Source organism: Onychostoma macrolepis, chromosome 08, assembly GCF_012432095.1.
Source record: "Onychostoma macrolepis isolate SWU-2019 chromosome 08, ASM1243209v1, whole genome shotgun sequence".
Taxonomy (NCBI): Eukaryota; Metazoa; Chordata; class Actinopteri; order Cypriniformes; family Cyprinidae; genus Onychostoma; species Onychostoma macrolepis.
Window position 1 is genome coordinate 24,606,449 of NC_081162.1, and position 15,245 is coordinate 24,621,693.

A 15,245-nucleotide genomic window follows, 5' to 3' on the forward strand; every position below is an offset into this window, starting at 1 on the left:
TCTTACAGACAGGGTTAGAAATTAAGCATGGTGCAAAAATGCTATCGAAAACGACTAAGATGCCTCCGATTTAAAATATGGGGCTGTGAAATGTCCCAGTAGAGCATTCATCTGCTTATTTTTGTCTGTTATCTAACATTGTACATATTTCATTATATTCTATTCTAAGCCTATCTAGTGATGGGTTTAGTATGGATTTAGTGCCTCTCAAGAAATTGTAGCTGTCAGATTTATTCTGTTTTTGCTATTTCAGATGCGAGTGTTGTTGAATACCCAAGCAAGTGTTTTTTGATTGCAGGAAGACGGGAGACTAAAATAACGTCAGCTGAATGTAAGGAAACATTAAAGAACTCCAATCCAAATACATACAAATCTCACCACGTAAAATCTAATATGGATGGGACATTTAAAATTCATATGGCAGAGTTTTTCATGATATCATTTGCATCAAAGTTCCTTTAAGAGTATTCTATAGTCTTTGATTTGCATTTGATGTTGACTCAGTTTTAAAGGTAATACATGTGCATTTCTTTAAGTGTCTTTCTTTTCTGCTTTCTACCAAGTCTGTGAATATACCACTTTTTCAACTGTAGGCCTCTAAGTAAAGACGTCCCCTAATAGTACTCTCATTTCTTCTTTTTCTTTCTTTTTATTACCTCATTATCGCATTCATGTGTCAAAAGAGGAAGTTGGGAAAAAAATTGATTACAAACGTCAACCTTGCAAACATCACCCCACAACACTTGTTGATTGCTCACAGCTGGACCGATGAAAATGTCAATGTCAAGCAAAATGTGTAATTGAAGAAAGTTAAAATTGCACAACATATGAATTTCTCTGGCATAAAGAGCCTTATTCTTGCTGGCTTAGGTTTGTAATTTCGATCAGTTGAAAAAACAACAACAAGCAATTCGGCATCAAAAATGGATTTAAAAAGCAAAGTGTCGTATGCTTTTTTTTTTAATGTTCAAACAATGTACAGTATAATTGCTGTATTTGCAATGTTTTTAATTTTTAAGACTTATAAAAATATATGTGACCCTGGACCACAAAGCTAGTCACAAAGGGTCAATTTTTGGAAATACATCATCTGAAAGGTGAATAAATAAGCTTTACATTAATGTATGATTTGTTATAGGACAATATTTGACCGAGAATCTGAGGGTGCAAAAAAATCTAAATATTGAAAAAAAAATCACCTTTAAAGCTGTCCAAATGAAGTTCTTAGCCATGCATATTACTAATCAAAAATTAAGTTTTAATATATTTACGGTAGGAAATTTACAAAATATCTTCATGGAACATGATCTTTACTTAATATCCTAATGATTTTTGGCATAAAAGAAGAATCCAGGGTCACATAGGCTATGTGAATTAAATGTTAATAAAAATGTATTTTTTGGTGACACTCCTAGTCTCCCATATATGATGTGCAGACCTGTTTGAAAATTTGTTGTGTTTATAAATTTTACTAATCTATACTTTTATCACAAGACAAAAATATCCGAGAGCACATTCAAAAACTTGACATGGATTTATCCCAAAGAAACAGGACTTTATCGCAGATTGAAATAATACAGTTAGGCACTATTATTCTGGTGTGCAATGCAGCTTTCCTCGCCCTGGACGTTGTTTCCCTCTCTGCTTATCCACTTCTCAGCTCTCGCGAGAACGCACGCGCTACCCCCTTTTGCTTCCACCCCACCTCTCGCGAGATCTCGCGTCCGAAGGATGGTGTTGTGTTAGAGGGAGTGGGAGAGGAGGGTGAGGGGTACCCACAAAGATGTTGCGTGATTTTTTGGAAATTTATTTATTTAAATAAAAATGGCCGCCGCAGAGAGCGGAGAGGAGAGACTGTAAGTGTGAATCGCATCCATTCCCATTGTCACGGATTCCAATGTCAGGCGTCGCGAGCGGCGATGGCGTCGGTTTTGATCGTCGCTGTGATATTTTGTCAGGCAGGCGCAGGCTGAAGGGGGGGAAATGTTAGCCGCGCTAGCCCGCGAAGGCGTTGAGAATACGTCACTCGCATTTCTCCCGCTCTTTTTCCACGATCAGCGGACACTTTGTGCGGCACGCTTTAGTCCGGTGTCGTTTTCTGACGTTACTTCAAAAACTCGCCTGAAATCTGGAGCGAAGGGCTGCCTGGGGGTTTGGACGCGCACATGTTTTGTTTTGCTGATATTCGCGGCTCTTTCGCGCGAATGTTACGGCGCTCCTGTGTTGTTTAATCCCGAAGCCGCTCGCTAGCTGTCAAAAACAGCAGACTGAAGTAAGTTAGCTCGCTTGTGGCGCTGCAGGACAAGGCAGGGGACCGAAATGAGATTTGCTCCAGATAGAACTGCCTGTCCTGTTGTGGAAAGGCTTGCCTAAGTGCTTAGAAATGAGGTTAAGATGCGTTTTAGTCCAGTGTGTGTAGGTAGCTCTGTGCATCATCAGGTACCAAGTTTGCATATGCAAGCAAGTTGGCCAGTGTGCTATTTCTCTGCCTGATGTCACTGTGCGTGCGTTTTTCTGTGTTGTTATTGCTGCTCGTTTTGCCCCTGCAGCATGCAATCCATGTAACTCCAGGTGCAAAACACACTGTTGTGCTTCTCGAATCACTGAAATATAGATAGTCAGCTTGCTTTAGTAATGCACAAGGCACTCCCATGTGAGAGCAGGCTGGTGATATTGTTGAGCTGACTTCCGGTAGCCAGCTAACGGATCTAGCAGCATCATATTTGTCTGTACGTGTGTGTGTGGTCGACCGCAGGGGGATTTGCACGAACTGAGTGACATGCAAGACACAGTGCTTCATGTCTTCTACTTGTGACAGGTCTGGAAGGCTCAACTTGCATCCTGTGCAACTTCTTCCTGTGTTGCATGCTCCATGAATTCATTGCTAGGGCAGGTACTGGCTAGATGAAACATTTTGTTTGCCAGCTGTGGAATATTTTATAGTTTTAACTCAAACAAGTTATTATTTTGAACGATATGAATTTTATTTACTCACTAAAATGTTGTTTTGAAATGTACTAGGAAAAAAATGGAATAAAAATGAATAAAAACGTGGTAAATTTTACAAAACGTTAGCCTACAGAAAATGGCACGTAACATTGAATTAAACATTAAATCTTGAAGTAGAAAAACTGAAAGAATATGTTCTTTTAAAACGTTCTCTAATAATTGTTATTTTACAACTTTACAGTGGGGCAAATTTTCAACATCATGAGTCAAAAGGAAGTTCAAATAATCACCGTTACCATCTCTCCGTCTCTAGTTTTCCGATGTCTTTTCAAAGATGGTTAAACATGGTCCTTGATTGTCAAACATTGTATAATAATTGTTCATATTTGATAAGGTTGCATAAGAGGAGCTGTCTAATGCACATATTCAGGTTAGTATAGGCCTTCACTGCCTCCTACTTAGTACTAAACTGAACAGTCAACGTTCACAATAAAAACTTAATTATGACCAATACCAGTTAGCTTTCATTATGGTTCTTTAATTGAGTTGCCCCCAAAAAAGTCGTGGCTTAAAGAAAACTTACGACGTGCTGGTGTTCATTTGTGTTCATCTCATAAATAGGTAGTTCGTGCTTAAGGTCAGATCTCTAAATTATTCCATGGCTAACAAACAGAATATCTCATCTACCCCAAATGATCCAGTATCTGCCCTAGCAATAATTTCATGGAGCATGCCACACACGATACAGTTGTAAGTTAATAAATGTGAACGCATAAGATTAAGTTAAAATGTATGTAAATAAGGGAACTTGTATTAGTTTATGTGACTGGACTTTTAATCACGTAATTGTCTTCGACTCATTTTAGGTGGTCCTGCAGTGTGGATCATTTTACAAATATTGACGAAATGCAAATATTCCATGTAGTTTCTCATTTAACAGGAGCTCATAAAAGTTGCATACATAACATATATGCAAAATATATTAAAAAAAGGTTTTGCAAGTCACATCGCAAGATGTGAACTTCCCAAAAATGTTTATGTCAGAATTGGCATATATGTTCTGCTAAAGTGATTATGTGATGCAGGTTTTGCTTAAAATAACACTTATTTTCTTGGATGGTTTATTAACAAAGTAATTGCAGAAATGCATTTTCACGACACTTGCTCTTCAAAAGATATAAATCAAGAAGTCAAGTGAATATCACTGAGAATGTAGCGCAGTCTGTAGAAGTTTGTTTGGGTTTATTAGTTAAAACACTAGAAGTTCATTCTTTTAAACTTATTTTAAGAGCGTTTTATTTAAAAGTCAAGTGGAAACCACTTTGTTTTTTTAGTTTTAATATCATTTTGATCCTGACTGCTTGAAGGATTCTTTATCTCATGCTGTCAGTCCTCTTTTATGTGTCACCAAGCATTTAAATCATTTTAAAGGGTTGCCAGGCCTTCAATATAACTACTCATCCTATGAAACGTTGTGATGCAATTGTTTTAAAAAATGTGAAAACTAAAACTGGTTGATTTTAAGCAAAACAGCATTACATTCTAAATAATGCTCATTGCAGAATATTTATATATATATATATATATATATATGGATTTAAGTAGTTCGAGACTTGATGATTTTATTTGCAATGCTTTTTGAGGGTGAGCGGTCACTGCAGAACTATTTTGCTGCGATTTCCATTTCTATATAAATGTTTTAGGATTATGAATAGCATAGTTTTTCACTGGGAATTTCACTGTTTAACTTTTTTTTATTTTTTTTAATTAATTTATATTAAGCAACTTTTAAAAAGGAAGTTTTCGCTGACTTCTACAGAAGCATATATGATATGATCGCATAACAGTCTTTGAGCTCTTGAAAGGTTTATATGTTATTGTTAAAAAATCAAGTCCTCTTTGGTGAAAATGTGATTTCTGCTTCTGGAACCCAACTGTTGCTCTCTACTAAAGTTTTAAAACCTGTAAAATTGCATTGTGGGAAATGCTACTCCACATTGTTAGCTCATAGTGCTCACGGTTCATAGTGCAGATGAAATATTCTAGCTATACTTCACATGCATACTAAGTGCAGCACGTATAGTCATAAATTGGCTAAATAGAATTCAAATATGTACCTTTATTTGCAATATAGCATGATAATGTGCTAAAATTGAATAGCGTCTAATGAATGTTTGTTTTTAACTTGTGTGATTCTAAAGTGTTGATGTACTGAAACTTTTTTTTTGCAGACTGTTAGTCAATGTTAAAGTGAGTGCAACATAAAAGAACAAAGTAACTGTTTGTTTCAGCTTTATGTGCCTGGTAAACTTTGTGGATGTGTTCATCGCTTGAGTTTGCCTTCCGAATTTCAACACTTTACTGTCATCGAAAGTGACAGCATTTGAGCTTAAAACATGTGGGATCTGTTGCAGTCTCCACCCTGGTAGAGTAACTGTAAATGCTAAGAAAATCTAAAAAATGTGTCATTTAATTCAGTCTGGCTGTGAAAGTTTTGTAAACTGAAAGTAGGCAAGTAGTATAGTAAGAGACGACTGAAGCAAAAGTTCAAAATAAGTAGGCAGCATGTTTTGGTTAGTTATTTTTTTCCCTTTAAATCTCTGTTTTTCTTTGCTGTCAGTATGGAAATGAAGTTCACCATGTATTTGTTTCATTGGGATCTGATGTTTTTATGGGCTAAATATTGTGACCACCATAAACATATGTTTTTAGCGTAATCTGCCAATTAAGTTGATCATTGTGTAAAAATTACGAAGAGTTTGTTGTCGCCTTGAGGGACAAGCCACAGACAAGCGGGAAATTCCTCTGTCCTCTGAAGACACAATGATTCAACCTCCACGTCAAGGTTTTGCTTGACACGGATGTCTTGACACCTCCAGGGTGGTTTCCGTGTGTCTGTAAGCGGAGTGGAAATCAAATTGAACGTGGTTCTCCTGAAGTTACATAATAGACACATTCTAGACTCAGGTTTCACATGACGCCTAAAGATGTTAAGATGCGAATTGCATCAATTTATTCGGTTAACCGAGTTTTATGCTAACACTTCAAATTCAGGCCACATCTCGCCTGCTCGTTGGTGATATTAAATAGAGCTTGTGTGATCTGAAAATGAGCATGCTTTGATGCCAAAATATTGAATTTACGATGGCAAACGTGCAAGCGCAGCACTTCTGTTCAGTTTAAAAAAATACTTCATAGACATTTAGACAAGCGGTTGACTTGAATACGGACCCGTAAGACTGTCATCCTGTCTCAGTGTGCCACTTATTTCTTGTGTTGTCAGCAGAGGTGAGGACAAGAATGAAGACCAGGAGGGCTCAAAAGACAAGACGCAGAAGCAGAAGAAAAACAAAAGGGAACGGCAAGATGTGGAAAAACTCGAGGCCACAGTGTCCGTTCCTCCTCCCCCGCCCCTCCTTACGCAGGGGGATGTTGGACAACAGACGGAGGCAGGGAAGTCTGAACCCGTTGACCCTGAAGTTGGAGCTGCTCTCAGCGCTCCAGAATCTTCCGCATCGGCCAAGCAGCGGCGTTCCATCATTCGGGACAGAGGCCCACTGTATGACGACCCTTCACTGCCTCAAGGTTGGACGCGCAAGCTGAAACAGCGCAAGTCGGGGCGATCCGCTGGAAAATTTGATGTCTACCTGATCAAGTTAGTACAAGTTGCAGGAAGTTAGTGCATTTTTGTGAGCGACTGTGATGATATTCGTTTCGTAATGCTGTGTCCAAATGACACACATGCAACAAATCAGTCATCATGAAAGTTAAGTTATTGTGTTTAGAGAGTCTTTGACTGCTGATTAAAAGGGACGGCACAACTAAACCTGTTAACACTGGAAGTACCAGTTAGGCCCTCATTTGATATGCTATATTCCCCTTTTACATATGTTTACGTATATCATGAATTGTTTATTTGAATCTTATTTGTTATATACTTCGGTCCGTTACGTCAAAGCCAGCTTATGATGTTTTTGGTTTCTGGCCTACAATTTTAAATGATCTTTTATTCCTCACCATATTTATATGTAGTTTTAACATTCGGCCTATACAAAGTCAGTTTTATAGTGATGTTTTGAGTAAGAAACTTTCCCATTTTATTATCATTGAAGTCTGAAGGTCCGTTAACACCGATAAAGATACAGTTTTAATAATCATTCTAAATTTAAAAGAATAGCAGAGTCCACACCAGAGCTTCAACTTTAATGATAACAGCACGGAGGATCAGTATAGTTGAAATCATTTCCAAAATGATTTTTTTCTAGCTAATGAATGAGAAAAACATAGACAGCCAATCAGAATCCATTCTGCTTTACAGAGCTCGAGCATTTAAAGGGGCAGATGACATAAATGCAGCATGTGCTTATAATAAACAGAGCGTTGTTGTGTGCTGGTGTGGACGCTAATATTGTTATCATTCTTGATATGAACGGGCTTTTAATCACGGATTCATGGCTGATTTGTCTGAGGTGGCGTGCCACTTCCAGTGTAAGACGAGCTTGTGTAACAGGTCCCAGCAGTATTTGAAGCATGATATAACAAGTCAGTGGTTGTTCAATAAATATAAATTACAAGTATTGAGAGAGAGTTGTGCATTACACTGGTCGGGGTCACATAGATTTGTGTTTTAGAGCCGAATGTGGATTGATTTATATGATTTGTTGTATGGCTAAATAATTCAGTGTTATGAAGTGTGTTGTTCTGCCAAACAATTTGACATAATGAATAGAGGTGCATGCTGTTCAACACTGACTGATGTGTCATGTGTCCCACTGATTTTTTTTCTTTGATTTCATTTTATTCTTATTAAAAGGTGCTTAATGAAAAATAAATGTGAAATCAAAGAAAATATTTATATTTGGACTACGGTTTGTACAATTTACTTCCCATGATGGATTTTTTTCCTTTTATTTCATTTTATTAAAGGGTGCTTAATAAGAATAAAAGTGGAATTCAAGAAAATATTCATATTTGATTTAAAAATTCTAATGTAGTGCACATAAACTTTCTCAAGCTCTCAAATTGGTTTCACAAAATTACAGTCATCAATTTGTATAATACAAAATATATTGTTTTTGTTTTTTTCAGCCCAGAAGGGAAAGCCTTCCGTTCCAAAGTGGAGCTCATGGCGTACTTCCAAAAGGTGGGCGATACCACCACGGATCCCAATGACTTTGACTTCACAGTCACGGGCCGCGGGAGCCCCTCTCGCAGAGAAAAGAGACCGCCAAAGAAGCCTAAAGTGGTCAAACCTTCCGGTCGCGGGAGGGGGCGGCCAAAAGGCAGCGGCAAGGTACGGCAGGCCACGGAAGGGGTGGCTGTAAAGCGTGTCATAGAAAAGAGTCCAGGAAAACTCCTAGTAAAGATGCCCTTTGTGGCCCCCAAAACTGAACCAGGGGCTCCAGTGGGGCAAGCGGCAGTTGCCAAAGTGCGCCGAGGCCGCAAGCGGAAATCGGAACAGGAACCGCCAAGCACGCCCAAAAAACGTGGCCGCAAGCCAGCAGCTGCTTCGCAGTCGGCGGTGGGGACGGGCTCAGCCGCCGCGTACGCCGCCGCAGCCATCCTCACCGCCGAGGCCAAGAAAAAAGCTCAGAAGGAGTCTTCCGTAAAGCCTGTTCAGGAGAGGGCACTTCCCATCAAGAAACGCAAAACTCGAGAGACTTTAGAGGAGTTGGAAGGATCCACCGCCGCTTCCACGACGGAGACGTTCACACCGGTGATAGCAAAACGACTGACTGCATCAACTGTGACCCCTACAGGGGAGGAGGTAGAAACGGGACAGAAGTCTCACAAGCATCCCGGCCGGAAGCACAAAGAGGCGTCCACGGATCCAGGGAACGGCAGCAGCAGCAGTGGGACGGCAACCAGCGGCAGTGGACCGAAGAGTCACAAGAAGAGAGATCAGCGAGGGCAGCACTTTAAACACCACCACCATCATCACCACCACCAACACCACCATCTGCAGGGCATGCCACCCTCCACCTACACTCCGCAGGCTCACCAGCTCTCCCTGGGTCACTCCACGCAAGGGGGGCCGCCTGCGACCACGGAAAACGAACCCCAGGACTTGAGCACCTCCAGGCCCAAAGCAGAGCATGTGGCCTGCAGGGAGGAAGCCAGAACTGATAGCTCCTCAAGCAGGGACGCTCAGAACGCAAGCAAGATGGCCTCCTCTGACCTGAGAGGGCAGCAGGCGACTGTGACGGGGGATGGCAAGGAGCTGAGAGACATTGTTCCTCCCTCCGCCGTTCCGAGGCCGAGCCGAGAGGAAACGGTTGAGTCCCGGACACCAGTGAGCGAGCCAGTGAGCTGACTGACTAAGTGACTGATCGGCAGCGGCTTTGCGTGCGAAGAGTTGGAGGCGGTTGCGGCGAGACGAGTGATTTTTCGTTCTTTTTTACTGAGGAAAAAAAGAAAAAGGAAACAAAAATATACAAAAATGTAAACGTACTTAAACAAAAGGCAGCTGTTGTGTCTCGTTCTCTCTGTGGGTTGGACGCGGGGCGATAATTCTCTTTGCTTCCGGATGAATTCTCTGCTAGACTTTTTCTTTATGGTTTCCTTTTATTTCCCACTATATCTTTGTATTAGTATATCTTAGCACTCACCTAAACCAGTTATTCCTCTGTCAGAGCTTGTAGGAAGTAGAAACACACTCAAGTGGTAATGGATGCACAAGTCACACGCCATAGTTGTCGTAAAGTGAAACTTTCCGATCAAACATGCTCTCGAAAGTACTAAAATGCCTCATAGTCATGTCATCTCAACCCTAGCAAAAAGGTGTCCTATCAGTGTGTTCTTCCTTTTGTGTCTAAAACGAATGGGCAAATCCGACGGCAAGCTGAAGAAAAAAGGGCCACATTTCCGATCTCCACCTTTTCCATTTGAGTCGGACGCAGCTGTTGCAGCATCCTCACCTTTGAAATAAGACGCTAGCTTAACTCCGACAGAAAAGAACTTCCTAGTTGTGGGTTCGTGCCAAGCTGACATTTCCAGCCTGTTGGCCTGTGAAGATCAATTGAATTTGGAAACAGTATTTACTTTGAGTTGTTGGTATTTTAAGCGCACATGTCTATTAACTATCAGTAGTTCGGTTAACCTAATCACCTGTTTTGGCGGTGCCTGAGAAAATGCGACTAGAGCGGAAGCTCTATTTTTCATTTTCTCCGGTGGGGAAGATAAAGCACAAATGTATTTGTTAGGGAATATTGAAAGCACAGTCCAGTGTAGCATCTGGAGTAGATGTCAACTCGCGTAAAAGAATATGAGAAAAGGAATTTGTTATGTTTACCTGCTTTTTTTCCATGAAGTACAATTTAAAGAGTGGCCTCGTGTTCTTGCGACACAAATCCCTAACAAAAAAAAAAAAAAAAAAAAAAAGCATACCGTTTGAAATGATGTAGCTTTTGGTTTTATTGTGTGTGTGGTTATAGACTAATCCCATAGAGCTGCTGTTCTAAAATCGATTCTGACGAGAAAGTTAATAGATGGCTATATTTATATAATGTCTTGTCAGGCTGTAGCTGTGTCAAATGCATGGGTTGCTGATGTTTGCGTGCTTTGCGTGCTATTTATTACAGTACTCCGACATTGTCTTTCTTGTACATAAAGCCAGGTTCAGCACTAACGATGAGGGTCAAATGTTATAGATACGTGAATATTTTGAATTATGAGTATTATAAAACATTACTTGGCAACAAATGAAAGAAAAACTTGCATACATTGTACAAGACCATGCAATCATGAATAGTTCTATTAGTTTTCTAAAGCCTTCTTTTTCAAAATGAGAGAGAACATTTGCAATCAGAAAGAAGGACACCAAATCACGGCTCCGTGCATGAAGTTGTTCGAGATTGGACATACTAAAGATGTCTTGGTAATTAATTTGATTGTACCTTTGGGATGAAACGTAATCCTAAGGAAATTATGAACCAAAACTGAGGAAGTTCTTCTTTGTTGATTATGTAAAATTGATTAGGATTTTACAGAAACTTTACAGCACTTTTTCTGTTTCATTTTTGTTTCTTCTTCTAGATGAATTGCACCTTACTTTTAAAACACCTTCACAGAATCGAATATTGGAATTGTGAGAAGCCTACCAATTTATTTGCATATATTTTTCTGGTTAGCCTTGCACAGACTTCTGTTTCATGTCCGGAGGTTGTAACTTTCTTCAGATGTGTGTTAGAATAGAATGCATGTTCAATGTCGTTATAAAGAGCCATTCTTCTTTTTCTGTAAAAATACCCCATATTTACCAAATTATCATGCATAAAGGCTACATTTCACTAATAATAGTGTTGGGTCAGAGTCGAGTCAAAGTCCTTAGTCAGTTGAGTTGACTAAGGAAACCGTTTTAATGTCTTGTCATCTTAATTTTATGTTGTTACTTATTTTTTTATCTATCATGTTACACATGATGTGGATTCGACTGTACTCAAGTAAAGAAGGTCTGAAATGTCATAATCCGTGTCAAGTTCCACCCGAGTGCATCCAAGTCTGAGTTAATTCATAATTGCAGTCCGAGTCCAAGTACAACATCTCTAACTTAAAGTATTTGAGATCATATATTTATGGCCAGTAATGAGATGACAAAGGCAGTTAGTAAATGTCCTGATGTTTGACAGTTACATGCAACTCTGTGTGATGGTCTAATCTAATAGAAATAAATCAAATATATATATATATATATATATATAAAACATTAAATCCAAATCAAACAAACCATACAATTTCAATGATTATGTTTAAAAGCAATTATTACAGACCTCTGGGTCTGATGTTATCACAGATTATAAATTTTGTATTTGACAGCAATTGCTGTTTTGAGTGAGAGGAGTTGCTCTTTTTTCTATTATTTGCTATTATTAGTATTGTGTTCAGTTTTGTTTGTGTATGAAATCTTATACATTCACAGTTATTGTGGCTTGGGTGATGGATGTGCATTGTCACTGACATAAATGCTGAAAAATGTACATCTAAACCTTAATCAGAGTCATAACACTCAGCACTTCTGGTAGTCTGGTAGTTCATCTAGAGTAGGGTGTCGTTTTTGATACTTGTTGTCATTTAGGGGTTCAGTTGCATGCGAGAGAGAACTTACCGGTCCTTTTTTTCCAAGTGTGTTTCAGAGTAGACTCGTTATCTGGAATCTTCATTTTTTTCTTTTTCTTTTTTTTTTGTCGCTAAATGTGTAGATTAAATTACGATTGACAATCATGAGGAGCATTGCATATTTATTTTCCCCCTCAAGTCTTAAGATTGAAAGCGTCTCCATTCTCTTCCTCCAGCCTCCCGCTCCCTCGACCCTCACGGGGAAGAGGCACAGAGAATAAAAGAGCGTTTCCGCTCCGAACAAGGGCTATGTAATCATTTCAAGTAGTCAAAAGCAGATGAAGGAAATGGATTTTTAAGACGGAGGAACGCACGGTCTGGTCCTCGCTGCAAAGGCAAACACCACCGGCTCACCCCCTGTCCTCGGCAGAGTTTGAGCGCTCACATAACCGGCGGCTGACGTTGTGACCTGTCTGCGGTGAACGTCTCCCTGGTCTGACTAAACCTGGGCGGGAGATTCGGAGGTAGACGAATGGATTCCTCGGCAAGCACATTTCTCAGTTACAGGTTCAGAACAGTAGCGAAGGAACGAAACCTCCAGACATGAATTGAAGTTACGACTCAACTCTCGACTCACAAGCTGCATCGGTCTGGCTGAAACAGAAAGGGTAGTGCCTTTATTTTGGGAGATTTACTAAGGTGGTAGAAGTGACCTTTGATTCTAAAGAAACACCTTTATCCCACTGAAGCAACGTGGAGGGTGAATTTACTCAAATGCTTGGATTTTATTTGGTCATTTTTCATAGGTAGAACGTGCACTGGTGTGTGTGTTGTAACTGGGGTTTCATTGTTGTTCATTTTTCTTTTTTTCCATCGGTTGGGCGTTTGTGTCCACCTAGAAATGATGTATTGTTAAGAACCCTCTGCTTTATGAACTTCTTGCCTTTTGTAGCGCTCAAAGCCCACTGACAAAAATGGAGCCCTACAAATGGGTAAAGACCGAATAAGAAGATTACTTTTATTATTTATATATGTTGGTTTGTTTTATTTCCTTGTTTGTTTGGGTTGTTTGTGCCTCTGGCAGTGAAATATGCTTTGGAATGTCCTTGTGTCCCTGTAGCCAAAAATACATGCTATGTACGTGAACATGTATCAATATGCATGATTGCCATTAGAAGATAGGACATTGCTTGCCCTTTACTATTATATATAAGATGTTTTCAAACAGCACTCCAAGAGCTGAGCCCAACCACACCAACCGAATCCGAAGGGTTTCATGAGGTATAAAATACTGAATGTGTTCTGTTTAATGAAGGATGTGCACTTCGGTCTGTTTAATATGAACAGATTTCTTTCATTGAAGTATTTTTTGATTTAACTGATGGTAGCTGGAGTTTGGGCTTCAAACGCCACTCCTTGTAGTGGCTTGAGTAATTTTGTAGATTTCTGTGTTAGATTTATTTTTATTAGTAGTATTTTCCTTTTTCTTTTTTTCCAATTATAAATCCAACTTTGGAAATTTTATCTTCATAGCAATAGTACGATAGTATACCCAGCAGATTGGATATGAGTTTTCTCCTTTAGTACGTCTCTGATTTGTGTAACAGTAGGACTGAAGTAAAAGAAATGTACCCTTACGACTAAAATGCAGCACTCTGAATCGTGCAAGGAGGACGATTTCAAGTCAAATGAAACAGAAGTTAAACTATAAGAAATAGATTCCAGTTCCACCGTGGTAGAAAGTTCATGGTCTATTTAACATAGTCTTGTGCCTTGAAGTTTCAGTAATAGAATTTATCTTTATACTGTAGTTGTATTTTTATTCCGAGTCCTGTGTTTGCCTCTTGTTGGTATTCAGTGCTTTGGATGTATTAAGGATTTATAGAGATCAAGAATATGTTTGCCTTGCTTTATTTTCTTAATTGAGAAAAAAAAAGGATAACATTAGGGAGATGTACTTGGGCAATATTGACGATGTAAAAAGCTATAGGATTTTGATGTTTTTTCATCCCTGATATGTTGAATGTTTCACAGATTATTAAGTAACGTGTGTTTGTTGGGAAATATTCTCCATTTTAACATGACCATGAAAAAAAAAAAACTTGGCCTCAAACATAATCTTCCAATCACATTACATTTTATGACAAAAAAACTTCAACCTTGACCGGAAGGACAACGAGTCTGAGATCTGCACTTTATAAAGTATGTTTCCCGGCAGGACACCCATTAACTTTTTGTATGTATTTTTTACCTTTGTCCAAAGCTGTTTTGTTTTCATATTATTTTTTAATTTAGTTTTAAATAAAAGGGATGGGTAGTATGTATCTAAAAAAAAAAATGTTATTTTAACCAAACAATCCTACAGACTAGGTGTCAGTGGTTATTCACCATCTGCCAAGCTAAGTCCTTGCCTTCCTGAAAGTGAAAAGTATAGTTTGTGTCTACTTTTATAGTACTGTGTTACTGTATCATTTGTTTGCCGTATGTAACAGATACACAATAGTAAACAACATTTACCTGCTCTCTGTCTAAAACATTTATTTGACTCGCATCACAAACAAAACAATGTTAGTGTTGTTTCCTTATTGTGAAACGAATCAGTTTCTTTATTCATCATCAGGGTTTTATCTATAATTTAATAATGTTCGAAAAATACGGAAACAAGGAAAAGTACTAATGGCTGTGATCTGGAAAGCAATTTTTTTTTTTTGCAGTTGAACTTGAATTAAAACAATGCTTGTTGCTCATAATTTACATTAAGTTCATATAGTAATCTCATGTTTTGATACAAATGCAAACTTTAATGTCTTTCTCACACACACACAAAAAAAGTTTGTAATACATAAATTTGTCTGGCATATTGCATCACTTTAAATTTTTGAGCAAATGCCTCAAAATTAATAAACCACTTAATATCAGGACAGTGAAATTTACCCTATTACTAAATGTGGAAAAAAAAGGAAATGGAAGATGTGAGTAAGTTAGACGTGATGGCGAAGGAATTCACTAACTCAGCTATGAATATTAATAAACGTAATGCAAGTAGATTTCAACTACTAATGTAAGAAACTTCACAAAGCCTGCGTCCCAATGTGCATACTATCCATCCTAAATTCTATGTGATTAGGGCAGGTATGGGTGGGTAGTATGTACATTGGGACCAGTGTTGGGCAGTAACTAGTCACTAGTAACTTAGTTACTGTAATAATATCACTTAGTAACTAGTAGTGTAACTAATTACA

General features: G+C 38.7%; 1 protein-coding gene across 2 annotated transcripts; it reads left to right on the plus strand.

Moving 5' to 3' along the window:
• The first annotated feature begins 1,701 nt into the window (after positions 1–1,701).
• On the plus strand, positions 1,702–14,524 carry mecp2 (methyl CpG binding protein 2). 2 transcript variants are annotated; one of them, XM_058784952.1, is made up of 3 exons: positions 1,702–1,856; positions 6,236–6,604; positions 8,038–14,524. In XM_058784952.1, the coding sequence occupies exons 1-3, from the start codon at positions 1,825–1,827 to the stop codon at positions 9,260–9,262; spliced, it is 1,626 nt and encodes a 541-aa protein (XP_058640935.1). In that variant the 5' UTR covers positions 1,702–1,824; the 3' UTR covers positions 9,263–14,524. The 2 variants fall into 2 exon arrangements, with proteins under 2 accessions (XP_058640935.1, XP_058640934.1); XM_058784951.1 differs by having other exon boundaries at positions 1,758–1,856; positions 6,233–6,604.
• The last annotated feature ends 721 nt before the right edge of the window (positions 14,525–15,245 follow it).

What these genes read in the sequence shown, in the direction of transcription:
- mecp2 (XM_058784951.1), top strand. Translation starts at nt 1,825, where the DNA reads ATGGCCGCCGCAGAGAGCGGAGAGGAGAGACT. An exon ending in GAGAGCGGAGAGGAGAGACT is followed by an intron (nt 1,857 to 6,232) that starts GTAAGTGTGAAT and finishes TTGTGTTGTCAG; the next exon opens with CAGAGGTGAGGACAAGAATG. An exon ending in TTTGATGTCTACCTGATCAA is followed by an intron (nt 6,605 to 8,037) that starts GTTAGTACAAGT and finishes TGTTTTTTTCAG; the next exon opens with CCCAGAAGGGAAAGCCTTCC.